At 67.1% G+C, this 25,940-nt stretch overlaps 2 protein-coding genes across 2 annotated transcripts; both read left to right on the top strand.

Moving 5' to 3' along the window:
- The first annotated feature begins 465 nt into the window (after nt 1–465).
- Nucleotides 466–10,246, top strand: NCKAP1L (NCK associated protein 1 like). The gene is made up of 31 exons (XM_075049524.1): nt 466–662; nt 898–1,008; nt 1,337–1,429; nt 1,546–1,602; nt 1,690–1,832; nt 1,931–2,021; nt 2,109–2,246; nt 2,340–2,388; nt 2,523–2,679; nt 2,913–2,969; nt 3,277–3,373; nt 3,648–3,757; nt 3,944–4,076; nt 4,186–4,267; nt 4,551–4,609; nt 4,808–4,953; nt 5,278–5,410; nt 5,608–5,727; nt 6,165–6,304; nt 6,470–6,601; nt 6,711–6,929; nt 7,034–7,164; nt 7,250–7,347; nt 7,654–7,747; nt 7,867–7,949; nt 8,061–8,141; nt 8,363–8,456; nt 8,600–8,716; nt 9,016–9,125; nt 9,224–9,313; nt 9,768–10,246. The coding sequence occupies exons 1-31, from the start codon at nt 561–563 to the stop codon at nt 9,891–9,893; spliced, it is 3,393 nt and encodes a 1,130-aa protein (XP_074905625.1). The 5' UTR covers nt 466–560; the 3' UTR covers nt 9,894–10,246.
- A 2,376-nt stretch (nt 10,247–12,622) lies between these two features.
- Nucleotides 12,623–25,823, top strand: PDE1B (phosphodiesterase 1B). Its single transcript, XM_075049530.1, has 16 exons — nt 12,623–12,736; nt 13,210–13,345; nt 19,896–20,009; nt 20,101–20,286; nt 20,834–20,900; nt 21,178–21,294; nt 21,396–21,536; nt 22,015–22,115; nt 22,650–22,775; nt 22,861–22,962; nt 23,066–23,186; nt 23,268–23,349; nt 23,458–23,584; nt 23,733–23,869; nt 24,075–24,188; nt 24,283–25,823. Exons 2-15 carry the CDS (start codon nt 13,215–13,217, stop codon nt 24,170–24,172), a joined length of 1,650 nt encoding a protein of 549 aa, XP_074905631.1. The 5' UTR covers nt 12,623–12,736; nt 13,210–13,214; the 3' UTR covers nt 24,173–24,188; nt 24,283–25,823.
- The last annotated feature ends 117 nt before the right edge of the window (nt 25,824–25,940 follow it).

Below are 25,940 nucleotides of genomic sequence, written 5' to 3'. Positions count from 1 at the left end.
ATCAGCCCTGGGCGGTGCTATATAGGCCCTGGGCAGCTTTATGTGGGGCTGGGCAGTGTTATATGGGCTCTGAGCAGTGGTATATGGGCCCTGGATGGTCTTATATGGACCCTGGGTGCTGTTGTAGGGCCACGGCTGGTGCCACATGGCTCCGGCCAGCGTTACGAGGGCTGCGACCAGTGTCACGCAGTGGTGACCGGTGGTATACGGTCCTGGTCAGCATAGCACGCATGGGACTGGTGCTTGTATGGCCGTAGCCAGCACTGCCCGGCTGTCAGCCGTGTCCTCCTGCTGTGACCTGGACGGTGTCACCGAGCGGTGGCCAGCGCGGCGTGGCCAGCGGCTGGACCTAACTAGCCGCGGCGTCGCACAGCCATGGCGTCAGGCTCCGGCGTGTCACGGGGTGGTGGCGGCGGTGGTGGTGTCACGTGGTGGTGGCCCCAGCTCGGGGACCAGCCCAGGAAACCCAAGAAGGGGAAGTTGGGTGTTGGGACCGTGGAGCCGAACGGGGGACGTGGGGGAAACGGGGTGACCCCCCACCCTCCCTGCACGTCGCCACCATGTCGCTGCCCTCTGTCTACCAGAACAAGTTCGCCGAGAAGCTGACGATCCTCAATGACCGGGGACGGGGCGTCCTGGTCCGCATATACAACATCAAGAAGGTGGGTGCAGGGTGGGGGGGGGCAGGGTACCTGGGTCCCCTGGGAGGGGGAGGGTTGGGGTACAAGACACCAGGGTACACCACCCCATCTAATGGGGAAGAGCCTGGCTTCTTCCTGGAACAAGGGTTGTGAAGAAACTCAGGGTGGTGGGATTGCTGGGGTAGGGGGGTCTGATGGGGGGCTCTGAAGCCAGGAAGCAGTTTTAGGGGGGTCTGATGCTGGGGGATCCCTACAGACCTGCTCCGATCCCAAGACACGGCTGCCCTTCTTCAGCGACAAGGCCATGGAGCCCTCTGTCAAGTTCATCAACAAGAAGTTTCCTCACCTGGATGTGCGGAGCAGCACGGTGAGGGACTGGGGTGTCCCCTCTGTCCCAACACCCTGTTGTCCCCCCCCCCCATCCTGTGTCAGTCCTACCTGGGTGTCCCCTCTGCCCCCCACCCCGTGTCACCCCATCCCCAGTGTCCTCACCATCCCCACCCCATGTTGCCCCAATCCAGTGTCCACCCTGGCCCTCATATGTCACCCTGTCACCCCACTTTGTGTCACCACCACCTGGCTTCTACTCCATCGCCCGCCTTTGATCATCTTGCCAACCCCTGTCCCATGTCACCCCTCCCCGGGTGTCCTCCCTGGGTCACCCCACTCCCGGTGTCCCCGCTGTCCCTTTGCAGCAACACCTGGGGCCGGTGCACAAGGACAAGGGGGACATCGCTCGGGCGCTGGGACCCTTTTACCACTCGTTCCTGGACGTTCTGGAGTTCAGGGTGAGCTGGGGCATGCGGTGGGGGGCAGAGAGGGGTTTTGGGAGGTAGTGCCAGCATTTCAGACACGGGGGGGGCAGGCACAGCAGTGACACAGCCCTTTGTCCTCTCCCTGCCAGGACCATGTCTACGAGCTGCTGAACACCATTGATGCCAGCCAGTGCTTCTTCGACATCGTGAGTGGGGCACCGGGGGTCCCAGGGGAAGTACTTTGGGGGGTGCCACGGGCCGTGCCCACGCGCTCACGGTTGTCCCCTCCCCAGCACATCAACTACGACTTCACCAAGAGCTACCTGGACCTGGTTGTCACCTATGTGTCCCTCATCCTGCTGCTGGCTCGCACCGAGGACCGCCGGCTGCTCATCGGCATGTACCACTGCGCCCACGAGATGAGCCACGGCACCAGGTGGGTTGGCTGTCCGCACCAGGGCTGTCCCCGCAGACTGTCCCCACTGGGGCTGGCCTCGAGGACCGTCCCCGACCCCTGTGCCACCATCTCTGCAGTGACCCCAGCTTCGCCCGCCTGGGACAGATGGTGCTGGAGTACGACCACCCCCTCAAGAAGCTGATGGAGGAATTTGGGCCGCACACCAAGGTGGGATGGGGCTCCCCCCAGCCAGCGGGGCCACATCCTGCCCCAATCCATCTCTTAGTTCCCCCGCGATGTCCTCCTGTCCCCCAGGCTGTCACCAGCGCCCTTCTGTCCCTGCATTTCCTCTTCGCCCGAAGGAACCAGGGGGCTGAGCAGTGGCGCAGCGACCAGCTCCTCAGCCTGCTCAGCACCACTGGCACCATGCTCAGCCCTGCCAGCTCCGACACTGTGAGTGCCACCGCACCGCGGGGACTGGGGCAGGTCCTGGGGGAGGCTGTGGGAGGGCTGAGGACGGTGACGCGGTGACGCCTGTGTCCCCAGATGGCCTGTGAGTACCTATCCCTGGAGGTGATGGAGCGCTGGATCCTCAGTGAGTCCTTGCGATGCCCGCGGGTCCCCAGCCCCAACGTGGGCAGCCTGGCTCCCGGTTTCGGGCCATCCCCCTGCCCGCTGTGGGACTGGCAAGATGGGCAGCCCCTGCCTGCCTGACGGCTGTGCCCGCAGTGGGGTTCCTGGTGTGCCCGGGGGCTCTGGGCTCGTCCCCACAGTGCCTGGAGCTGTGGCGGCTGGCGCTGCAGGGCTCGCTCTACGTCACCCTTCTCCGCGACGAAGCCCTCCAGGTCCACAAGGTCACCGAGGAGCTGCTCAGCAGCCTCAAGGGGTAATGGCCGTGCCAACGCCGGGGCCGTGCAGGGTGCCGGGGGAGTGATGTGGTGGGTGTCAGGGGCTGGGGAGGCTCTGCCAGCAGCCCTGGTGGGTGCCACGAAACTTTGCAGGGTGCCAGGAGGTTGTGCTGTGTGCCGGGGGATTGTGTTGGGTGCAGGGGCTGGGAGCTGTGCCAGGGGCTCTCCTGGGTGCCAAGCCTGGCACTGCCTGGCCATGACTTTCTCGCAGGTATGGGAAGCGGGTGGCCGATCTGAAGGAGTGCAAGGAACACGCTGTGGCTCACAGGTTGGGGACTCAGTGGGGAGTCAACGGGTCTGGGGGAGCTGGGGAGGGTCCCAGGGCAAAGGATTGCAGGGTCCTGGGGGTCCCATGAGTCCCAGAGAGTGGGGGGTGTCCCAGGAGCTCCTGGGGGGGTGTCAGCACCCTGGGGGGCAGGGGCTGGGGTGCCCCGATCAGGTCCGTGCTGGCCCTGTGCCATAGCCCCCACCTTTGCCACATGGTGCCTGTGATGTCCCCACTGGGTGAGAGGGGTGGCTGGGGGGGGGTCAGTTGGGTGCCCCTGGCCCTGACCCCCACCCTGACCCCCCTGCAGTGGCTCCCTGCACCGGGGCCGGCGGGCGTACCTGCGTGGGGCTGTGCGGGAACTGGAGGTGCTGCTGGAGGACCAGCCCGGGCTGCTGGGACCCAAGGTGAGGACGGGAGCAAGGGGGCAGTGGGGGGCTGGAGGGGCAGGGTTTGGGGTGCAGGGGGTGTGTGGGTGCAGGGTGCTGGGTGCCAGGCTCTGCATGTGCCCGGGGGTGTGAAATGAGTGCGGGTGGGGTCTGTGTGGGGGGTACTGCTGGTGCCAGCCTGGTTCCATGCAGTGACAGTGCCCAGGGCTATCGGTACCAATCCAGTGGCAGTGCCTGGTGGCAGCACCCCGTGCCTGGTGCCCTCTAAATCCTGCTCCTCTGCTCTGCCCAGGCTCTCTTCGTCTTCATGGCGCTGTCCTTCTGCCGGGACGAGGTGAGCTGGCTGGTGCGGCACGCCGAGCACGTCACCAAGACCAAGACGCCTGAGGACTTTGCTGACAGGTGGGCACAGTATGCAGGCACCGGCTCTGTGCAGGGGGGATCCATGCCCATGGGGGCCACCCCCAGCCGTGGGCAGGCTGATGTCATGGTGGGGGTTGCCCTGGGGCAACACCGGGGTGCAGCTGGCACTGGGGGGGCTTGGGGGGCACAGCCAGACCTGGCTCTGACCGGCGGCTCCTGTGGCAGCCACATCGCGGAGCTGCTCTTTCTCATGGAGCAGCTGCGGAGCCTGGTGCGGCGGCACGTCGGGGTGCTGCAGCGCTACCACGTCCAGTACCTGGCCCGCTTCGATGCCCTGGTTCTCAGTGAAGTCATACAGGTACCACGGGGCACTGGCAGGGGGTAATCTGTCCCCCATTGGGGCTGTCCCTGTCCCCTGTGCCCTATCCTGTCTGTCCTTTATCCTGACCCTATCCCCGACCCCACAGAACCTTTCTGTGTGCCCTGAGGAGGAGTCCATCATCCTGTCATCCTTCGTCAGCTCCCTCTCGGCTCTCTCTGTCAAGGAAGGTATGGGCTACATCCCTCCTGGCATGACCCTGGCACTGCCTGAGGACTGATATCCCCCATGTCCCAGGAGCCCTGCAGCAATCCTGAGCTGTGCTGGGCACCCAGGCATGGGCTTGTGGGGCAATGGGGAGATGTCGGCTCCTGGGGATCCTGTGGAGTGGGCATTGTCACCCCAAGACTGGCACCTGCAAACTGGCACCCCCAGGACCAGTACCTCCAGATCAGCACCCCCAGAGTGATACTCCCCACAGCCATGACTCCCCACATTTCTCTTTCCCCGCAGTTGATGACAAGGAGCAGTTTGATTTCACACCGCTCCGCCTGGACTGGTTCCGGCTGCAGGTGCTGTCGCTGTCCGTGTCCTTGTCCATGTCCCTGTCCCCATCGCAATCTCCATGCTTGTTCCCGTCCCTGTGCCAATCCCCTTCCTTTCTCCCCATCCCTGTCCCCATCCCCTTCCCTATTCCTGTCCCCATCCCTGTCCTTGTCCTCGTCCTCTTCCCCTGCCCTGCCATGACCCTGAGCCCGCTGTGCCCCCAGGCCTACACCAGCGTGGCCAAGGCCTCGCTGCCGCTGGTCTCCAACCACGACGTGGGTCGTGTCATGAACCTCATCGTCTTCCACACCAAACTGCTCGACTCCCTGGAGGAGCTGCTGGCCGAGGCCTCCGACCTCTCTGACCTGTGGTGAGCGTAGCCACCTGCTCTGCCTCAGTTTCCCCACAGTCATGGGGGGTGACCCTGGCTGGGGGTCTTTGAGCCACGTCCTGCACCCCAGCATGCATGGAAAGGTGCCCATGTGTGCTGGGTGACTGGTGTGGGAAGGGACGGAGGTGGCTGTGGGGGACATGTCACCCATGGGAGAGGTTGGACAAGGTTAGGTGACATACACATGGACACGGGGACAAGGACAACACGCACATGGCACAGGAACAGAGTGTCCAGAAAGACAAATCCCCTCTCCTGCCCTCCCTGCCCCCTCCTTCTGCCCCTCTACCCCCATCCTTGCAGTTTCTACCCTCGCCCCGTGGAGAAGATGTTTTTGGCAACGATGGAGGAGCCCTCGATGCTGCGCTACAGCATCGCCTTCCCTCTGCTCTGCAGCCACTTCTCCCGCTGCATCCACCCCATGTGCCCGGAGGAGGTGGGTCCTGCTGCCCAAGGGGACATGGGAGGGGGACACAGGGGTCCATGTAGAGCCAGCCATGGCTGGCTGCTGCCCTGCCACCTGTGGAGGGGACGATGGCAGCCCCGTGGCCTAGGGACAGCTGGTGGCACGCTGCAGATGTGGCCACGGTCCGCATGCTGTGCCGTGACAGTACCGTGGCTTTCCCCCTACAGTATCCCCACCTGAAGGCCATAGCGCTGGGGCTGTGCAACAAATTCCTGGAGGAGATGGCCCGGCAGGCCAGCACCTGTGTCATGGATGCCTGTGCCGAGCAGCACAACCTCAGCGAGCAGGTGAGGGTTACATCTCCAGGGCTTCAGAGGTCTTCGTGGCCTTTGGGGTTGCCGTGACTTTCAGGATCTCTGTGGCCTTTGGGGTCTCCAGGGCTTCTGAGGTCTCCGTGACCTTGAGATCTCCATCACCTTCAGGATCTCTGTGACCTTAGGGGTCTCTATGGTCTCCAAGATCTCTGTAGTCTCTGGGGTCTCCAAGGCTTCTGGTGGCTTTTGGTGGCTTTTTGTGGCTTCCAGGGTCTCTGTGGCCTCTGGGGTCTCTGTGGTCTCCTTGGCCTCCATGTTCTCCAAAGCCTCGGGACAGCTTTGCGGGGGAAGACCTGGCAGGGTGTCCCCCCCAATTCAACCTTGGGGATGGTGGCCTCTGGTCCTGGAGGCCCTGCTTGGGCTGTCCTCGGTGCCACAGCTCATGGTAACCCGCTGCCCGTCTCTGGCAGCTGCTGCCCAAGCACTGCGCCTCCACCGTCAGCAAAGCCCGCAACAAGAAGACCCTGAAGCAGCCGGCCAAGAAGGGGGAGCCCGAGCGGGACAAGCCGGGGGCTGAGAGCCAGAGGAAGGACCGGACCCTGACCACCAAGTGAGAGCCAGCCGGGGCTGGTGAGGGTGGGCAGGGGACTGGCAGGCAGTGGTGGCCACCAGCCGTTGGGTGTGGGCATGGTGTGACATGGGGGCACGGCGTGACCGTGGGGTTGTCCCCACGGGGCTGCGGTGTGGCTGACGGTGCCTGTCACCCCAACACCAGCATGGACAAGCTGCACCTGACGCTGGCTGAGCTGTCCCTGAGCCTTAACCACGTGCCCAACTTCACCGTCTTCGAGCACACGGTGACGCCGGCCGAGTACCTCAGCAGCCACCTGGAGACACGCCTCACCAAGTAGGGACCATGCCAGGGATATGGGACATGGCAAGGGTGGGCTGTGGGCACTGCCGGGGAGGGGGCACTTGGTCACGGCTCTCCAGACAGCCCCCTCCTGTCCCTGCAGGGCCATCGTGGCCATGGCGGGCTACAGCCAGGCCACGCAGGAGGTGGCCCGACCCTCGGAGGTGCTGGTGGGGCTGAGCGCCTACATGACCTTCATCCAGTCGCTGGGGCAGTTCGTGGGCTTGGACACGGGGCGCATCATCCGCAGCGTCCTCCTGCAGCAGACGCAGCCCCGCGACGCTGCCGGCGAGCAGACGCTCACCACCATCTACACCAACTGGTGGGTGCTGTGCCGGGACTGGCACCTTCCCTCCCTTGTGGGAGGTGGCCCTGCGGTGCCGTGGGTCATGGTGCGGGACGGCGGCAGCAACTCGGTGTCCTCAGGTACCTGGAGGCCCTGCTGCGGCAGGCCAGCACAGGGGCCATCATCCTGGCCCCAGCCCTGCAGGCTTTTGCCACGGTGCCCCGGGAGGGCGAGCCCCACTTCAGCGCTGCCGAATTCTCCGATGTCTCAGGTGAGGGATGCGGGGATGCTGCGGGGAGGGGATCATCACCCCCCCAACCACACTGATGTCCCTGTCCTCGTCTCCCTCCCCGCAGAGATGCGGGCACTGGCCGAGCTCATCGGGCCGTACGGCATGAAGTTCCTGAGCGACAACCTCATGTGGCACGTGGGCTCCCAGGTCACCGAGCTGAAGGTAGGGCTGGGGGCTGGGACCAGGGTTGGGGGACTGAGACCAGGGTCAGGAGACTGGGACCAGGGTAGGGACTGAGACCAGGATCAGGAGACTGGGACCAGGGTCGGGCTGCTGGGACCGGGCTCTGGAGCACTGTTTGACAGAGCAGGCAGGGACACCCTGGAGACCATCCCAACCTCCCGCCTGTCCCTTGGGCTCTCTGGCCAGTGTGGAGAGGGGACAGAGGGGCCAAGACACCTCTGTCCCTCCCTGGCTGGCTGTGGGCTCGCCGTGTCCCTGGTGCCACCAGCTCCACGTCCCCTGCAGAAGCTGGTCAACGAGAATATGGACACGCTGGTCCAGCTGCGCTCCAGCTCCTGCAAGCCCGAGCAGATGGCGGCTCTGCTGCCCCGACTGACCTGTGAGTCTGGGGTGGCACTGGGCACGTCGAGGGGGGAGCCTGGGGCTGGCACACATGGGTGTGCAGACACACATGGGTGTGCACACACACACGTGTCCCCGCTGACCCCTCTCCTGCAGCGGCTGAAAATGTCCTGAAGCGCATGACCATCATCGGGGAGATCCTGAGCTTCCGTGCCATGGCCCAGCAGGGCCTGCGGGAGGTGGGTGCCCGCCACCCCATGGGACCCCCAACCCCATGGGACCCCCACCTGCAGACCCCACAGCCCAAGAGGTCAGCAGGAGCCCTGCGAGCATCCACCTTCTCTCTGCAGGTCTTCTCCCACCACTGCCCCTTCCTGATGGGTCCCATCGAGTGTTTGACGGACGTTGTCACCCCTGACACCGACATCCAGGTGGGCACGGAGGGGGTTGGGGACAGGGTGGCACCTCCAGTGCTTGGGACAGCTGTCCCCAGGCAGGGCTGGTTGCTGCTCTCCCGTACCCTCCGCATTGTGTGGCACTGCATGGTGCTACAGGGCACTGCCTGGCATCGCAGTGTGGCATTGCATGGTCCCCCATGCCTGGCTGCACCCCGTGTCCCCAGTCCTGAGCCTGAATGTCCCTGTACCCCCAGGTCACCCTGAGCATCTTTGAGCTGGCCTCGGCTGCAGGGATCCCCTGCGAGGTCGACCCTGCGTTGGTGAATGTCCTCGCTGGCAGCAAGACAGGTACTGTGGGGGTCTGCTGGGTTCGTGGGGGGCTGTCCCTGATATCTGTGACCCTGCCAGCTTCCCCCATCCTGTGTCACCTCCCTGGGTCCTCTGGGGTCCCCTCTTGGACCCCTGTCTAGTGTCACCTCCGTCCCTGGCAGATGGCTCATCCCCGGAGGAGGACTACAAGGTGGCCTGCTTGCTCCTGGTCTTCGTGGCCGTGTCCCTGCCCCTGCTGGCCTCCGACCCGGCGTCCTTCTACAACACCGAAGTGGACGGTGAGGCTTGGCCGTGACCCTGACAGCTTTGTCCCTGTGTCCCCAGTCCTGGCTGTGTCCCCATGACCGTGACCCCACAGTGCCCCAGTGTCGCACCTTGTGTGTGCTGGGATCCCCGAGGTTGTCGGAGCCCCATAACCACAGCTGAGGGTTGGTGGGGACAGCGGGACCCCAGGACTGGCAGGGCTGGTGCCCCATAACTGCAGCCAAGGGAGGTGGGCACAGCTGAGACCCTGTGCTGTCCCCAACCTTCCTGCGTCCCCAATCTACCTGCGTCCCCAACCTACCTGCATCCCCAGGCTACAACAACAACATCCACTGCCTGGCCAAGGCCATCATCCACGTGTCGGCCGCCCTCTTCACTGTCCACAACAAGAACATCGAGACCCACCTCAAGGAGTTCCTGCTGGTGAGAGTGGCCGGGGGCCACAGTCGTGCCTGGCGGGGGGTGGGCACCCTCCCTGGGTTGGGCACCGTCCCCAGTGCTGATCAAAATCCGTCCCTCAGCTGGCCTCCGTCAGCCTCCTGCAGCTCGGCCAGGAGACAGACAAGGTGCGTGCCAGGAACCGCGACTCCATCTCCCTGCTGATGCAGCTGGTGAGTGACGGCAGACCCCGGGGTGCTGCTGGGTGGGCTCTGGGCTGTTTCTTGGTGGGCACATCCCAGCTCCGTATCTCTGCTGGGCTCCAGCTCTGTCCAGGCTGCTCCAGCCCCCAGATGGCAGCTGGCTCTGGGTGCTTAGCCCTTGCCCAGCTCTGGTTGGGCCCAGGTAGAGGGGCTGGATCCAGCTCTGACACCCCCAGGTAGAGGCTGGGCTGACTGGGTGGGGGCCACGCACCCACCACCCAGGATTGGTATTCAGGGAACGCTTTTCCTCACTGCAAAGCAATTTAAATGCAAATATTTCAATCTGGAGCTGGGGCACGGGAGCCATCTGGGGAGGGAGCACCCAGTTCTGGTGGGGAGGGGCTGGGGGCCGGCTCCCTGCTCTGGCAAGGGGGGAAACTGAGGCAGGGGCAGCTACTGATGCTGTGTGTGTCCCCTCTTTCAGATCGTGGCAGAGTCGTCCTTCCTGACAGTGGACATGCTGGAGACCTGCTTCCCCTACGTCCTGCTCCGCAATGCTTACCGCGAGGTGTGCCGGGAAAACATGCTCAGCAGGGTCCCCTCGCACTGAGCCTGGCCCCATGTTGCCCCCTCCCCTCAAACCCCTGCAATTACCCCGCGTCGGGACCCCTGGGTCCTCCCTCAACTGCTGGATGCCACCACGGTGTCCCCAACCATCCCCATACTGTCCCCCAGCCATCGCCACCTTCACTAAACCATTTTTCCCCCCCAACGGCTGTGTCTGACTCATGGCTGGGGGGGACTCAGGGAATATTTGGGGCTGGCTCAGCCCCAGCACCCTAGGGTGGGTGCCCAGCCTCATGTCTCCAACAGGAATAACCTCCTGCAGGTCCCCCATGGGTATTTGGGAGAGTCTGGGGATGGCGGGGGCCTTGCGGGGCTGGGACATTAAGGGAGTGGAGCTGCTGGCAGGATTTACCAGCTTTAATTAAAGCTGCCACTTCTCACGGCAATGATCCTGGCCAGCCTCGTGCCTCAGTTTCCCCTCGCCTGCTCAGCTGAGGACATTTCAAGTCACGTTCCCCCCCCCCGCCACCCCTTTCCCCCGTCTCAGGGTGTTTATTTTTCTCCCGTGCAGCATCTCGGGGGAAAATTAATGGGGCGAGGGAAGGAGGCGGCGGGGCGGCCGTTGCCATTCCGCTCACGGCCGGCTGCTCCGGGATGAGTCACCGGCCGTGCTGGGAGTGGGGGGGGGCAACGGCGGCTGCCGTGGCCACAAGCCCCCCTCGGCAGAGCCCCCTTGGCAGGGCCTGGTGGTACCAGGGCTGGGGGGAGGCCGAGCGTGCGGGCCCCGGCAGCCAAACCGAACCGCAGCCGCGATGGCACGGTCGAGCACAAGCATGCGGCCGCTTCATCCGGCACTAATTGCTTTATTAATTCATCCGGGGGGGGAAAATTGCTCCGGAGCGGGCTGGACTCCCCCGCTGCCCCCCTCCGGCTGCGCTCCCGAGGGGCTGAACTCCCCCGAATTAACGCCCAGAACCTGCTGATTATTCCAGATTGCTGCAAAAGTCTATTTTCGCGCTCATCAATCACGATATTAAGTGGTAACGAGCTACCGAGGCTCCCCGCCGGCAGCACGGCTTTGTCTCGCGTGCATCTCTGCCCACGGCCTCTCCCGCGCCCGCCGCCCCCCGTGCCCCCCACCTCGGGCTTCTCCGTGCCATGGGGTGCCCCCCTTTGTTCAAGGCGCTGCCCCTAAGCTGGCTTTGAGCCCCCCAAAAGTTTGAGGACCCCAAAATGTCCCCAGTGGGGTATGGGAGCTCCCACGCCATGTGCTGGGGCTGGCAGCCCACTCTGCTGACCCCAGCATGTAGATGGGGGTCCCATGGGTGGCCCCCCTGCACCCACAGGGCACCCCACCGAAGTGGGGAACCCCCATGGGAGGGGGTACAGCCCCCTTTTTAGAGGCTAAACGGACGCATCCCTGGGCAGCACCCATGGGTGCTAGCTGTTGAAGGCCAGGAGGTGACATGGCCTGGCAGGCAGGGACTTGGCTGAGCCACTGGGGACAGTGGGCCAAGGTGGGGGCTTGGGGATGGCACCCTGGGGGGGCAGGGGGGGGCCCACCTGGTCCCCCGGTGCCGTGGTGGTGGGTGCTGCACACACCTACGGCATTACATAAGGGCTTATTAATATTCCCCGGGGGCTGCAGCTCGGCGCGTGCCGCGGGAGGCAGCGCGGGTGCTGCTGTGCCCCCCCAGCTTGCTGGGACCCACCCGGAGCTCTTGCACCCCGATATCCCCCCCCCGTGTGCGCCCAGAGCCCCCTGAGCCCTCAGCATCGGCCCCTGCACCCAGAGGTTTCCCAGTGGGATGCAGATGTCATGGGGGGGGCGACACGGGGGGGGGGGACAAGCTGTGTGTGGGGCAGGGGGTGCAGGGGGGCATTGGGGCAGGAATGGGGTCCCCTCGAGCTCAGGCTGCTCCCAAACACCCCCCCCACCCCCCAGCCCAGGGGGTTGATGCCCTAATAGGCGAGAGGCCCAGCAGCCCCCCGGGTTTGGGTAGGTCCTACAGTAAGTCGGGGGGCTGCCGCTGCCCCGTGGTCGGTGGGAGGGGATGGTCCCTGGTGTGCGTGTCACCGGCCTCGGTGGCGTGTGACGAATGGGGCAGGTCTCAGCAGGGAGCAGGGGGCCTGGGGGAGGTGGGGGTCACGGTCCCCCCCCGCCCCAGCCCGCTGCTCGGGGCAGACCCCCTGTGTGGCATGTGGGAGGCCACAGCCCCTCTGTGGGGGGGGCACCGAGCCAGGGGCTCTGGCCCCTTCCCGGGCTGCCAAACCCAGTGAGAGACCCCCAGAACCCCATGGGGGTCCCAGGGTATCTGCCCCCCCCATAACTCCACAGGGATCCTGGGGCACCTGAGGTCCTGGGGTACCCTCCCCATAGGGATCCTGGGGTCCAACCTTATCGGGGGACCTGGGGTACAACCCCTACAGCCCCATAGGGGTCCTGGGGGACCCCCCCATTGGGGTCCTGGGGTACCACCCCTATAGCCCCATAGGGGTCCTGGGGGACCTTCCTCTCCCACAGCCCTTATGGGGGTCCTGGACACCTCCCTTCCCGTGGTGGGGGGGGGGTCCCGGGGCATCTCCCCCTCCCCAACATCTCCCCGTGGGGGTCCCGGGCCACCCGCCCCCCCCAGTGCCGGGGCTGAGCGGGGCGGCGGGGCTGGGCGGCCCCGGTTCCCGGCCCCCGCCCCCGGCTCCCCCCCCCCCGCCCCTCCCCGCCCTCCCGCCGGTGCCGGCTCGGGGAAAGTTGCGGCGAGCCCCGGTCGGCGGAGACAGAACCGGCAGCAGCGGGAGGACCGGGCTACGGCGGGAACCGACTGCACCGGCGGTACAGGCAGCACCGGAGCACGGGAGAACCGGCGCTTCCCGGCCGAGCATCCCCGGGTAGGAGCGCGCAGCATCCCCGGTCCCCCCTCCCACCGCGCCGCTACGCCGGTTCTCCCCATCCTCGGCGCTTCCCTTATTGCTTCTCCCCATCCCGGTTCTTCCCTTCTCCCTTCTCCCCATCCCCGGTGCTAGCTTCCCCATCCCCCGTTCTCCCCATCCCCGCTTCTCCCCATCCCCCGTTCTCCCCATCCCCGCTTCTCCCCATCCCCCGTTCTCCCCATCCCCGGTTCTCCCCATCCCCGGTTCTCCCCACCCGCCGTGCTCCCCATCCCGCTGCTCCCACCCCCGGTACCCGGGATGCCATCTTAGCTCCGCCGCCCGGGCCGGTGCTGCCTGCGCAGCCGCCGGGTACCGGGTGGGGAGCGAGGCCGCTACCGGGGCTGCGGGGTGAGACCGGCGGCTTCTCGGCCGCCGCCAGCCGGGCCCCGGGACCGGTCGAAGGACTTGAGGGTACGTCCCCGCCGCCGCAGGGGCCATGGAGCCGCCGCGGAGCCTCCCGGGGCTGGAACCCGAACGTGAAGCGCTGGACCCGGCCGGTGGCTGCCCGTCCCCGTTGGAGATCAAGTCGGTCCCCAGCAAGAAGATCTGGGTCAAGCTCCGGGCGCTGTGAGTGACACCCACCCCCCCCCAAAAAAAAACCAACAACCCAAACCCGGGACCCCCCACCTCCAAACGGGGACCCCTCACCCCCAAACTGGGAACCCCCAAACTGAGAACCCCCAAATTCGGAACGCCCAAACTGGGAACCCCCAAATTGGGAACCCCCAAACCGGGAACCCCCAAACCAGGAACCCCGAGCCCACCCGAGCAGCACACCCCCACCAAACCCCCTGACACCTCCTCTAAGAGCCCCCCGGTGCCCCCCACCCTGCGTCCCCCCCACTCCAGGCAGGACCTCCTGGGACCTTCAGCTGCACCCAGGAGCCCTTTGCCCCTGGGACCCCCCCGAGTGTCCTGCATCCCATTCATGCGCCGCCTCCCCACCATGTAGGACCCTCCAGTCACCCTCGTGACCCCCCTGCACCCATTGCACCCCTTTGGAGTGGGGGCACCGGGACCCCCTCAGGCTGGGGGCACCCATAAGGCCTGGGTGGGTTTGATGAGGCACCTCTGAGGGTGCTGGGTGGGGGCCCCCCAATGCAGCCCCCAACACCCCTCGCCCTGGGTGGCACCGTGGGGTGGGCAGAAGGCTGGGGTGCCCCCAAATCTGGGGCAGCAAAGCAGGTGCCAGGGTGCCAGCCGGCCCCGGGATAGGGGTGACACCCTCTGACACCTCAGGGTGCCACCCTGTAGCCCCCCCCCCTCACCGGGGAGCTCTCGGTGGCCCCAGGGGTGCCACCCCCTCGCCCCTGTGCAGTTGTGCTCACGCGTGGGCTCACGTGCGCGCGTGCCCCCTCGCGAACCTGCGGCACGTGCGCTCGCGCGGGTCCTCGTGCGGTGGGCGCAGGCGTGGGCGTGCAAGGGGTGCGCACACGTGCGCGAGGCCGACCCGCGCGTGGCGGCCGGCGAAGGTGCGCTTGTGCACGGGTGCACGCTGGCAGGGGTGTGCACGGTGCCAGTGTGCCGGGGGGGACACGGGGACAAGGACGGGGGCCGGGTGCCCGTGTTGCACGCTCTCTGGCAAGCCGAGCTGCTGAGCGTGTTTCACGCGAGCCCAAGGCCGGGGCAGGACTCAACCGGGGCGTGAAACGTTGGTGCCAGAGCTCTCAGGGTGCGCGTGCAAGCCTGAGCGTGCAACAGGCTGCGCACATTGCTGTGGGCGTGCGAGCGCTCGGTGGGAGCGTGCACACGCGCGTGCAAAGGTGCGTGCGGGTGGGAGCAGGGGCGCCTGCGCGTGTGCGCACGCGGGAGCGGGCGAGCGTGCGCGGGAGCGCGTGTGCACACCCGTGTGCCGGAGCGCACCTGAGCGCGCGCTGGGGAGCGTGTGCACGCGCAGGTGTGCGAGCGCGTGGGCTGCGCCGCGTTCCCGCTCCCCCCGCCTGTCTCCCCCTCCCCGAAATTGCTGGCGGCCGCCCCCGCTGCGGGGGCGTACGAGGGGCTGGGGGTCCCTGCCTGCATCGTGCCTGTGCCCCCCCCGGGTTCCCCCAACCCCTGCCAGCACCGAGGGGGCAGTGGGGACCCCAACTTGGGGACGGTCCCCAGCTCCCAGCCAGGGTGACTGGGGTGGGGGGAGCAGCGGGGTGTCCCCAGGGTGCAGCATCCCGGCCCCCCGGAGTGTTGGGGACCCATGGCAGGTCCCCAGGGTGGGGATCGGCTGGGATGGGGACCCCAGGGGAGAGAGCTGGAGGGGTAACAGCACCCACGGGTGCTCGTGGGGTTGCAGTGTCAGTCCCGGGGGGGTCCCCAGTGCTGCCTGAACCCTGAGGCTGACCCTGCAGCCCTCCTTGGGCACGGGGTGGCCCTGGGGACACTGGTACCACTCCGGGGGACCGCGGGGTGCCAGCGGCTCTGCAGGCACCGTCATCCCTGCAGCAGGCCTGGGACACGGCGGTGGCGGTGGAGGGGGGGCACGAGAGGGCTGGCAGCAGTGGGGGGCCGTGGGTGGTGACAGGCAGCCCGTGGGGACCGTGGGCACGGGCATCACCCACCCGGCAGTGTGACGCAGCGAGACCCCTGCTCCCGCTGCCGGCTGGTGGCCGTCCCTCGTCCCCGGGCTCCGCTCGGGGGTCCCAGCAGCATCCGTGATGGGTGAATGACGCAGGGGTCCCCGGAGGGTGAGTGACCCCAGGGATAGGTGTCCCTGAAGGGGGGGTGTCGCCAGGGGTGGGTGGCCGGGTGCGGGAAGGTGACAGCCACCTTTCCCAAGGTCACATTCCCCCGCAGCCCGCCGAGCTCGGGAGCTTCGCGCTGGCTTTGAACGTGACGTCTGGCCGCCCCCCGGCCCCCCTCGCTCGCTGGCAGCTGTCACCGTCGTCACCTTGGCCGAGGGGACGCGATGGCCCCCACCCGCCGAGCTGGGTCGGATCGTCACGCCGGGGCGAGGCGTGGGGTGTGCACCGGCCGGGCGCGTGCCCTCGCACGCTTGCACGGATCCGCGCTTGCTCGCCCGCCCTCCGGTTTGCCGTCGTGCACGGGCACCCGCGAATGGCCTTGCACACGCGAGCGGACCCGCACACGCGCGCAGACGTGCACACGCGGGTGGGCTTGGGCATCTATTTGCTCGCTTGCCCGCACACGTGTGCCAGCTCACGGGGGCCTCCGACGCCTGCCCACGCGCACACGCGTGTGCACGGGTTGCTGCCCGCTGTGCAGCCAGGCCGGGGCGATGCTAACGAGGCTTGGGAGGTCGTTAGGTGCTGAGAGGGGTGGGGAGGAGTGTGGGGGCCGTGGGACACAGAGGGGGACCCTGGGGGGGAACTGGGGACGCTTTTGGGGTGTGAGCCCGGCTGCGGTGTGGGTCCCCTGGCATGGGGTGGAGGCCGCTAATTAAAACAAATTGGAATCATCAGCCCGCAGGAAATCCCGCGGGAGCCGAGGCGGATGCCAGCGCTCGCCAGCTCTCCTCACCCTCCCCGCTGCCAGCACCCCGTGTCACCCAGCCGTGGGGACCTGGTGGCTTCGTCCTCCCACCGGAGTGGTGGCGGGGTCCCCTCGTCCCCCCCATGACCAGGAATGCTGTCCCCACGCGGTCCCACGGCCCCGCTGGCCCCTGTGGTCCCAGCGCTGGTGCCGGTTCCTCCTGGGCCAGCTGGAGTCACGGCACTGTCCCCTCCTGGGGACTGTCCCCTGTGTCGGGGACGAGTGCCGGCATCTCCTGTGTCACTGCCGGTCACGTCCTTCCCGTGGGATTTGGAGCCGCGGGTGGCTGTCCCCAGCGCTGGGGGACAGGGGACACGGTGTCTCCTCTCAGCTGGTGACCTGCGGGTTTTGGGGCTTGTCCCCGAGGAGCCAGCGTGGTGGGGACCCCGTGGCCCCGGTTGGGACCATTCCCGTGACCCCCATCCCCCTGCGCCTCAGCCATTGCTCGCGCTGTGCCTCAGTTTCCCCAAGGGACCGGGCTGGTGGGGACAGCGTGGCCGGGGGCTGGCTGGTGGGGACGTGCACGGCCACGTGCCACCCGCATGGCCGTGCACAGCCCCGCACGGTGTTGGACGAGCGCGTGTGACCTCGCACAGCCTTGCACGGGCACGTGTGACCTCGCACAGCCTCGCACAAGCGTGCACAGGTCTGTGGGGTCTCGCCTGGCAGGTCCCTCACACCCGCTGCCAGATCTCGTTAGCCCTAACGAGGCACAGGGCTGCCGGAGCAGCCGTCTGGAAGCCACCGTCGTGTTGCTCCCCCCCGAGGTTTTCACTCGGGGCTGTGACGGGGGTGACGTCCCCACCGCGGGGACACAGGGTGACGGTGCCGGGGATGCCACGTCCCGCCACGGGGGTTGGCTTGGGGCCGGCTGTGGGAGCTGCGCAGGCGGGGGCTGGCCTCTGCCCCACGGCCACGCGTCCCCGTCCCGTGGGACTGTCACCGCGTGCTGTCGCCCTCCCCACGGCCAGGTTTCTGGGTCACCCCGAGGTGCCCCCCGAGCTGCGGGCTGGGCTGGCAGCGTCACGGGAAACTGCTGGCAGCGGGGACAGATGCCACCAGCCTTGGGGACTGTGCACCGAGGTGGTGGGGACTCAGTGGGGGCCAGGTGGGCAGTGATGGGGACCCAGTGGGTACCAGTGGGGAACTGGTGGGTGCTGGTGGCAGTGATGGGGACCCAGTGGGTACCAATGGGGAACTGGTGGGTGCCAGGTGGGCAGTGATGGGGACACAGTAGGTATCAATGGGGACCTGTTGGGTGCCAGGTGGGCAGCGATGGGGACCAGTGGGTACCGATGGGGACCTGTTGGATGCTGGTGGCAGTAAGGGGGACCTGCTGGGTGCCAGGTGGGCAGTTATGGGGACCCAGTAGATACCAATGGGGACCTGTTGGGTGCCAGGTGGGCAGCGATGGGGACCAGTGGGTACCAATGGAGACCCAGTGGGTGCTGTGTGGCAGTGATGGGGACCAGTGGGTACCAATGGGGACCTGTTGGGTGCTGGTGGCGGTGATGGGGACCTGCTGGGTGCCAGGTAGGCAGTGATGGGGACCCGGTAGATACCAACAGGGACCTGTTGGGTGCTGGGTAGCAGTAACAGCGAGGTCTCTGCGAGGGGACAGGGTGGCTGGAGGGCTGAGCCGGACCGGGACAGGGACCAGCATCCCACAGGGGCCAGCAGCTGCCCTGTTGTCCCCCCCCGCCATCCCTCGTTCCAGCCTGGGGGGGAGCTGGCAGAGCCCTGGGGGGGCCGTGCCAGCCGTGCCAGCCGGTGTGCGAGCAAGGCGGCTGCAGCGGGAGACATGGCTGCGGGGGCGACGCTTTCCCCGAGCGGCCAGATGGGATTCCCCCTCCCCTCCCCGCCGCCGCCTCCGCTCCCCCCGCGCCACGACAGACACACGGACACACAGACAGATGGCCGGGGGCTGGCCGGCTGCGGGCACATGCGTGTTCAGGCGTGTGTCAGACGGGGAGGGCTTGCCCCGGGGTGTGTGGGGGGGCTGGGGAAAGGAGCGTACCCCCGTGCGCACGTGTGTGCTGCGTGCACGCGTCCGCATTGGCGGAAAGGTGTGCCCCCGTGTGCTGGTGTGCACGCGCGTGTGCGTACTGTGGGTGGGTATTTGCAGGTGTGGGCACATGCGGTGCGCGTGCGGCTGTGCCAAGTGTGCATATGTGTGCTTGCGTGCACCGTATGTGTGCGTTGTTGGGCAAGCGCGTGTGTGCACGCCTGTGCGCACACGCGTTGTATGTGTGCATTCAGGCATGTACGTGTGCGTGCACATACGTGTGCACGTTTGCTGCGTGCGCAGATCTGGGTGGGCTCTCTGCCAGGGTTTGTCCCCGTGCCACCCCAGGGCCCTGCGCTGGGACGCTGCCGTGTCCCCCCCGTCCCCATGTCCCATGCAGGTGTTGCAAGCTGGCAGGGGGAAGGCGGCCACACTGGGCTCCTGTCCCCATGCTGCTGGAGCACCCGTGGGTGCTGCTGCCGTCCCCCCCATGGCAGAGCTGGTGACCCTGCGCAGGGTCCACCTGTGGGGTCCCATCCTGCGGTGAGTCCCCGGGGACCCCTGGCCCCTTGGCACTCAACGTGGGGGAGGCTTCTGGGGGAGGGAAACTGAGGCACGGCAGGGCCTGGGGGGTGCTGAGCACCCTGACCCCACTGCGGGTCCCCAGGGTGCAAAGCCACCCCACCACGGAGTCCCCCCCACCCCAGGCTGTGTGTGTCCCCCCTCCCTTTCTGGGTTTGTCCCTGTCCCCATGGATGTCCCTGCTGCCACCGTGGCCCCACTGACCCAGTGGGCTGGTGAGGACTTTGTGCCCGGTGTCACCCAGGGCTCCCGGGTGGGTGACGTGGTGGGGACAGCCACCCTCCGGGCTGGGGACAGGATGACCCCCGAGCTTGGGGTGCTGGGGGGAGCCCGGTGGCCTTTTGGGCTTCTCCAGTGTGGGGAGGGAAACCTGCCACCCCCTGCCTGCACCCCTGCCCGCACCCTTGCCCTTGCCCCTGCCCATTTCCCACAGGGGGGGGTGCCCCCTCCCCAGCGCTGGGTGCTGAGCTCCAGATGCTGAGTGCAGGATGAGCCGTGGGTGCTGATCTCTGGGTGCTGGGTGCAGGAGAAGCTCGAGGTGCTGGATGCTGAGCTCCGGCTGCTGCGTGCAGGATGAGCTCTGGGTGCTGTGTGGGTGCAGGCTGAAGGGTTTTTGGTGCAGGGTGAGCTCTGGGTGCAGGGTACCGGGTGCAGGATGAGCTCTGGGTGCAGGATGAGCTCTGGGTACCAGGTGCAGGATGCTGGGTACCGGGTGCAGGACACTTTTTGGACACAGGGTGCTGGGTGCTCTGGCTGCTGGGTGCCCCCTGCATCCCCCCCCAGCTGTGCCACGGCCGCGCTCCCACCTCGACCCTCCCCTCGCTGCCACCATCGCTTTGGGGGGTCCCCTGGGCGGGTGCCCACCACCCCGCACCGACACGGGACACGTGCACACACGTGCACACATACCTATAGGTGCTGCCCACGCGTGTCAGGGCGTGTGCGTGGGCACATCCACTTGCAGGGCAGCTGGGGACCCCTGCGGCTGCCCCCCCGCTGCCACCTCCATCCCCGGGGGGGGCCGGTAACGGGCTGCCCGGCTGCCCGCAGGCTGCGTTACATGGTGAAGCAGCTGGAGACGGGTGAAGTGAACGTGGAGGAGCTGAAGAGGAATTTGGAGTACGCCGCCTCGCTGCTGGAGGCCGTCTACATCGACGAGACGAGGTGCGGGCAAGGGGCCGTGGGGTGACAGGGGGACACGGGGGGGGGGATGATGCCCACCCTGATGCCATCCCCCCCCGTTGCCATCCCGTAGGCAGATGCTGGACACAGAGGATGAGCTGCGGGAGATGGGCTCGGACGCGGCGGTGCCCTCGGAGGTGCGGGACTGGTTGGCGGCCACCTTCACCCAGCAGGCGCGGGCCAAGGGGCGCCGGGCAGAGGAGAAACCCAAATTTCGCAGCATCGTTCACGCCGTCCAGGCTGGCATCTTCGTGGAGAGGTGGGTGCTGGGTGGCACACCCCACAGGGTGGATGGGGAGGTCGGGGAGGGGGGGTCATGGCTGGGATGGAGATGGGGGGGTGGGAGTGCGGTCCCCAGCTCTGTCCCATGGCAGCCAGGGGCTGTGCTCAGCACCCAGGTGGGTTCTCAAGCACCCAGGTGGGTTCTCCGAGCACCCAGGGGCTGTCCTCAGCACCCAGGTGGTCCTTAAGCAGCTGGGATGTCCCCAGTGCCCAGGTGGGTCCCCCAGCACCCAGGGACTGTCCCCAACACCCAGGTGGCTCCTTGAGCACCCGTCTGGGTCCCCACATACCAGGGTCTGTCCCCCGGCACCCAGGTGGGTCCCCAAGCACCAGGGCTGCCCTCAGCAGCCAGGTTTGTCCCCAGCACCCAGCTGAGTCCCTGAGCACCCAAGTCTGTCTCCTGCCCCCAGGGTTTGTCCCCTGGCACCCAAGGTCTGTCCCTGAGCACCCAGGTGGGTCTCCAAGCACCCAGCTCTGTCCCCCAGCACCCACATCAGCCCTGACTTACCCCCCCCCCCTTGCAGGATGTTTCGCCGGACGTACACGGCCGTGGGGCCCAGCTACTCCACCTCCGTCCTGAACTGCCTGAAGGTACCGGGGGGTGGTGGTGGCGGGGCACCCCAATATCCCACGGGGATGCTGCCCCGCTGGCACGTTGCCCTGGCCTGGCAGCGCCCGGGCACGGCTGCCCCATCCACATCACTGGCTTTGCAGGATATGGCCCGCGTTGCCCAGGGGAGGTGGCACCCGGCGGCGTGGGGCATGGCTGGGCATTGCCTGGCATGGCTGGGTTTCACTGGGCATCACTGGGTGTCGCTGGGCATCGGGCTTGCCCCGCTGCTGGGGTAATGCCCCCATCTGCCCGCAGAGCCTCGACCTGTGGTGCTTCGATGTCTTCGCGCTGAACCGGGTGACGGACGATCACTCCCTGAGGACCATCGTCTTCGAGCTCTTCACCCGACACAACCTCAACAGCCGCTTCAAGGTGCGCCCATGCCCGTGCCCCCCCCGGGGCCGGGTGCCTGGGACGTGCCGGTGGCTTTGCACACGCGAGTGCATCCGTGAGCGCGTGTGCCCGTACCGCAGATTCCCACCGTCTTCCTGACGACGCTGCTGGATGCGCTGGAGGCCGGTTACGGGAAGTACCGGAACCCTTACCACAACCAGGTCCACGCCGCCGACGTCACCCAGACCGTCCACTGCTTCCTTCTCCGCACCGGCATGCTGGTACGGGGGCGTGGGGGGACCCACGGGGGTCCCACGGGGGTCCCGGGCCATGGCTGGACCCTGGGCTAGTGGCCGGTGCTGGGTGCTGGTCCAGGCGATGCTTGTTGCCACGGAGACGGTGCCACCTAGTGACAGTGCTGTCACCATGAAAATGTCACGGGCTGATGGAGGGGACAGGGTGACCCCCGGCTTGGGTGGGACGGGTGGGCACACGTGGGGTAACACCTGGCACACGCGTGTGCCCTGTCATCCCCGCACGGCTGTCACGCTTGTCACAGGCGCATGCACACGCTCGTGGCGTGTCCCGCACGTGTCCCGGACAGGTGTGCGTGGCCGTGCACGCATGTAGTCACGCGCAGTTGTGCCAACACACACGCACACGGAGGACCCCACAACCATTCGGCCCCGTGCCCCTCGCGGGGTGGCACTGGAGCAGCCGGTCCCCGTCCCCGTCCCCCTGACGCCCGCGTCCCCCCAGCACTACCTGACGGAGATCGAGGTCCTGGCCATCATCTTCGCTGCCGCCATCCACGACTACGAGCACACGGGCACCACCAACAGCTTCCACATCCAGACCAAGTGAGGGCGGGTGGCACGGCGCGGGTGACGTGGCACGGCGCGGCGCGGGTGGCACGGCGTGGGTGGCATGGCACAGCACGAGCAGGCAGGGCTGGGGACCGGTTGTGGGGACGCTTGGGACACGGTGGGGCGTGGAAAGGACTGAATAGCTCCCTGGGGACACCCGGCGTCACCTAGATGGCTGGGATACAGATGTGCTGGCACCCGGGGCTATTGATACAGCTGGAATACAGATGTGCTGGCACCCTGAGGACACCCGGGGCTATTGATACAGCTGGAATACAGATGTGCTGGCACCCTGAGGACACCCGGGGCTATTGATACAGCTGGAATACAGATGTGCTGGCACCTTGGGGACTCTCAGTGCCAGCGATACGGCCAGGATACAGCTGTGCTGGCACCCTGGGGACACCCAGGGCCACTGATACAGCTGGGATACAGCTGTGCTGGCACTTTGGGGACATCCCTCTCCCCGGGGCGGGGGTCAGCCCGCCCGCCACCGTGCCGGGGTCCCACCATCCCCTGCGTCCCCAGGTCGGATTGCGCCATCCTTTACAACGACCGCTCGGTGCTGGAGAACCACCACATCAGCGCCGTCTTCCGCATGATGCAGGATGATGAGATGAACATCTTTGTCAACCTCACCAAGGACGAGTTTGTGTAAGGTCCCCGTCCCTGTCCCCGGGACTGTCCCCAGCTGGGACACGGGACCCTGACAGTGTTTTCCCCCTTCCCCGGGGCGCAGGGAGCTGCGGGCGCTGGTGATCGAGATGGTCCTGGCCACCGACATGTCCTGCCACTTCCAGCAGGTGAAGTCCATGAAGACGTCCCTGCAGCAGCTGGAGAGGTGAGTGCGGGTGCCCACCCGGTTTGTGGGGGGTATGTGTGTGTGTGTGTGTGTGTCCCAGAGGTTTTGGGGACAAACCTCAGCGCTGGGGTCCCCTCCCCAGGATCGATAAGTCCAAGGTGCTGTCGCTGCTGCTGCACGCGGCCGACATCAGCCACCCCACCAAGCAGTGGTCGGTGCACAGCCGCTGGACCAAAGCCCTGATGGAGGAGTTCTTCAGGCAGGTAGGGCGCCCGCGTCCCCCCAGGATGGGCGGTGGGACGTGGGGACCACCCCTTGGGGACATGTCTCCCTTGCCTTGCCAGGGGGACAAGGAGGCTGAGCTGGGGCTGCCCTTCTCGCCCCTCTGCGACCGCACCTCCACGCTGGTGGCCCAGTCCCAGATCGGTGAGTGGTGGTGGTGGGTCTCCATCCCCACCCTGTCCCCAGCCACCAGCCTCGCCGTGGGCAGGGGGGGGTGTCCCCATTTGACTCCGTGTCCCTTCCCCACCGCAGGCTTCATCGACTTCATCGTGGAGCCCACCTTCTCCGTGCTGACCGATGTGGCTGAGAAGATGGTGCTGCCCAACGCCGAGGACGGCACCAAAGCCAAGGGCAATCCGGTGGCCGGCCAGCAGGCCAGGTCAGCCGCGCCAGCCTGCCTCAGTTTCCCCTTCCCCACGGGGAGGTGGTGGGGTTCAGCCTGGGGGTGGGGGACAGCCACTTATTTTGGGACCTGGGTGGTGGCAGTGGTGGCTCTGCCCTGCTCTCAGCTGTCCCCGTCCCCGCAGCTCGCAGTGGCGGCAGCCATCCCTGGACGAGCACCTGGAGCTGGGGGATATCAAAGCCGACCTGGCGGGCTTCCGCTCCACCTGGACCAAGTACATCCAGGAGAACAAGCAGAAGTGGAAGGAGCGGGCGGCCAGCGGTAGGTGACGGCCACCACGGCCGTCGGGGAGGGGATGGGGACCATCCCGGGGATACGTGGGACCAGGTCTGTGCCGAGCATCCCTGGGTTCGGAGGTGGCCCAGGCACAGGGTGGGTGACCCCCAGGGTGGGGAGATGAGTTGGGGGGGGTCGCAGCCCCCGTGGGTGGTTGGAGTGACCCCCCCAGCCCCACGTCCCGCCGCAGGCATCACCAACCAGGCGTCCATCGAGGAGCTGTCGCCCTGCGAGGAGCAGTCGCCCGCGGCCCCCAGCCGGCACAGGCAGAACGGGGACGTGGAATAGCACCGGGAGGAGCGAGGTGGGCACGGGGAAGCCTGGGGGGGGGCAAACTGTAGAAGGTGTGCGGGGGGGGGGATTGGTGGCATTGCCGTGACCGTCCCTCCCGACAGCAGGTCCTCGTCTGGCCGAGTGACGCCGTCTCGCCCAAAGTCTTCGACGCCATCGAGTTCAGCACCATTTGCAGGGAAGGAGCCGCCCGGGGCCGCAGAAGGATCAGTGCCAACCTCCGCGCCAGGAGCATCCCCGGGGCCGGCAGCCCCCCAGCCCGGCCAGCTCCGGTGCCTGTGCCAAATTGGCCACCGAGCCGCGTGGCCTTGGGCCACAGGTGACGGTGACGCCGCTCCTCTCACTGCCACGCCAGCGGCTGTCCGGCGGCTCCCCCCACCGGGTTTTGTCCTTACGGCTTTTTAAAAAAGCTTCTTTTTGCCCCACTGGGGAGCTGGGGGAGGCGGGCGGGCTGGGGACGATGATGGTGGCCCTGGGGACAGCAGGGGACCGAGGGATGGAGAAGCCATGTCGGACACGCTGTCACCCTGAGAGCACCACAGTCCCCTCTGTGCCTGCTGGGGCTGTTCGGTGACACCGTGATGGGTGGCCCTTAACGTCCCCCTGTGCCCCCCCCCCCACCTGTCCCAAGCATCCCTGTCCTGGGATATGTGTCTCTATGTCAGCCGGGCTGGGGACACGTCCCTGTAGGTCCTGTCCCCAGGTCCGCTGGCCGCAACGGCACCTCAGAGGTTCCCCTTGGGGTCCTGCCCTACGCGGCGTGGGCGAGGCTGGGAGCTGGGGGCCGGGGGGGGCCAGCGAGGCGGTGATGGGGCAACATGTGTGGGGCCGGAGTAGCGGTGGGAGCTGGGCCTGGGGCACAGCGGGAGGGCAGAATTGGGCCAGCCCCTGGCTCCGGCATCCCCCAGCTCCAGGGTGCCTCTAGCACCTTCTGGCTCCGGTGTGCTTCCAGCAGCGCCGGCTCCAGCGTGTCTCCAGCATCCTTCAGTTCCAGCATGCCCCCCAGTATCCCTCCCCTGCTTGCTCCGGCTTTGCTGTGCCTCCGGCATCCCAGCTCCGCTGTGCCTTGAGCATCCTCCGGCATCCCAGCTCCCGGTGTGCCTCGAGCATCCTCCAGCATCTCGGCTCTGGTGTGCCTCGTGCATCCTCCGGCATCCCAGCTCCGGCGTGCCTCGAGCATCCTCCGGCACCCCTGGCTCCAGCGTGCCTCGAGCATCCTCCGGCATCTTGGTTCTGGTGTGCCTCAAGCATCCTCCGGCATCTTGGCTCTGGTGTGCCTCACGCATCCTCCGGCATCCCTGGCTCCGGCGTGCCTCGAGCATCTTCCAGCTCCGGCATCCTCCTGCTCCGGCATCCCAGCTCCGGCCGCCCTGCCCCGCCGTGTCCGTCGCCCAGCCGCCGTGGCACGGCCCGTCTGTGTTTGTACTTTTCTACCCTGCGGTAACGCGTCGTGTCCCCACTCGGTCACCGCTGGCAGAGCTACACCTCGCGCCCACCCACACACGCATGTGAAACCAAGCGTCGCCGCTAACGAGCAATTAATAAACCGTAGACCACCACCAGCCCGGCTCCTGCACCCTCACCCCGGGGGACCTGGCTTGATCCCAGTGCTGGGGGGGGGGTGATGGGGGGGCCAGGATGTCCTCCTGGGGGGGACAGTGGCCAGCGCCTGGGGACAGCTGGGAGGGGGACAGAGGGGGTGGCACAGCTGGCTTGGACCCCTGGGGGGGGGGGAGCTGAAGCCCGGAGGCAGGTGCTGCCCCCC

The sequence above is a fragment of the Buteo buteo genome, chromosome 17 (assembly GCF_964188355.1).
Source record: "Buteo buteo chromosome 17, bButBut1.hap1.1, whole genome shotgun sequence".
Classification (NCBI taxonomy): domain Eukaryota; kingdom Metazoa; phylum Chordata; class Aves; order Accipitriformes; family Accipitridae; genus Buteo; species Buteo buteo.
Note: the sequence above shows the minus strand (reverse complement) of the source record. Positions and strands in the feature narration are given on the sequence as shown.

What these genes read in the sequence shown, in the direction of transcription:
- NCKAP1L (XM_075049524.1), top strand. Translation starts at nt 561, where the DNA reads ATGTCGCTGCCCTCTGTCTACCAGAACAAGTTCGCCGAGAAGCTGACG. An exon ending in GATGGAGCGCTGGATCCTCA is followed by an intron (nt 2,389 to 2,522) that starts GTGAGTCCTTGC and finishes CTGTGCCCGCAG; the next exon opens with TGGGGTTCCTGGTGTGCCCG. An exon ending in GAACACGCTGTGGCTCACAG is followed by an intron (nt 2,970 to 3,276) that starts GTTGGGGACTCA and finishes ACCCCCCTGCAG; the next exon opens with TGGCTCCCTGCACCGGGGCC.
- PDE1B (XM_075049530.1), top strand. Translation starts at nt 13,215, where the DNA reads ATGGAGCCGCCGCGGAGCCTCCCGGGGCTGGAACCCGAACGTGAAGCG. An exon ending in CTCACCAAGGACGAGTTTGT is followed by an intron (nt 22,776 to 22,860) that starts GTAAGGTCCCCG and finishes CCCGGGGCGCAG; the next exon opens with GGAGCTGCGGGCGCTGGTGA. An exon ending in TCCCTGCAGCAGCTGGAGAG is followed by an intron (nt 22,963 to 23,065) that starts GTGAGTGCGGGT and finishes TCCCCTCCCCAG; the next exon opens with GATCGATAAGTCCAAGGTGC.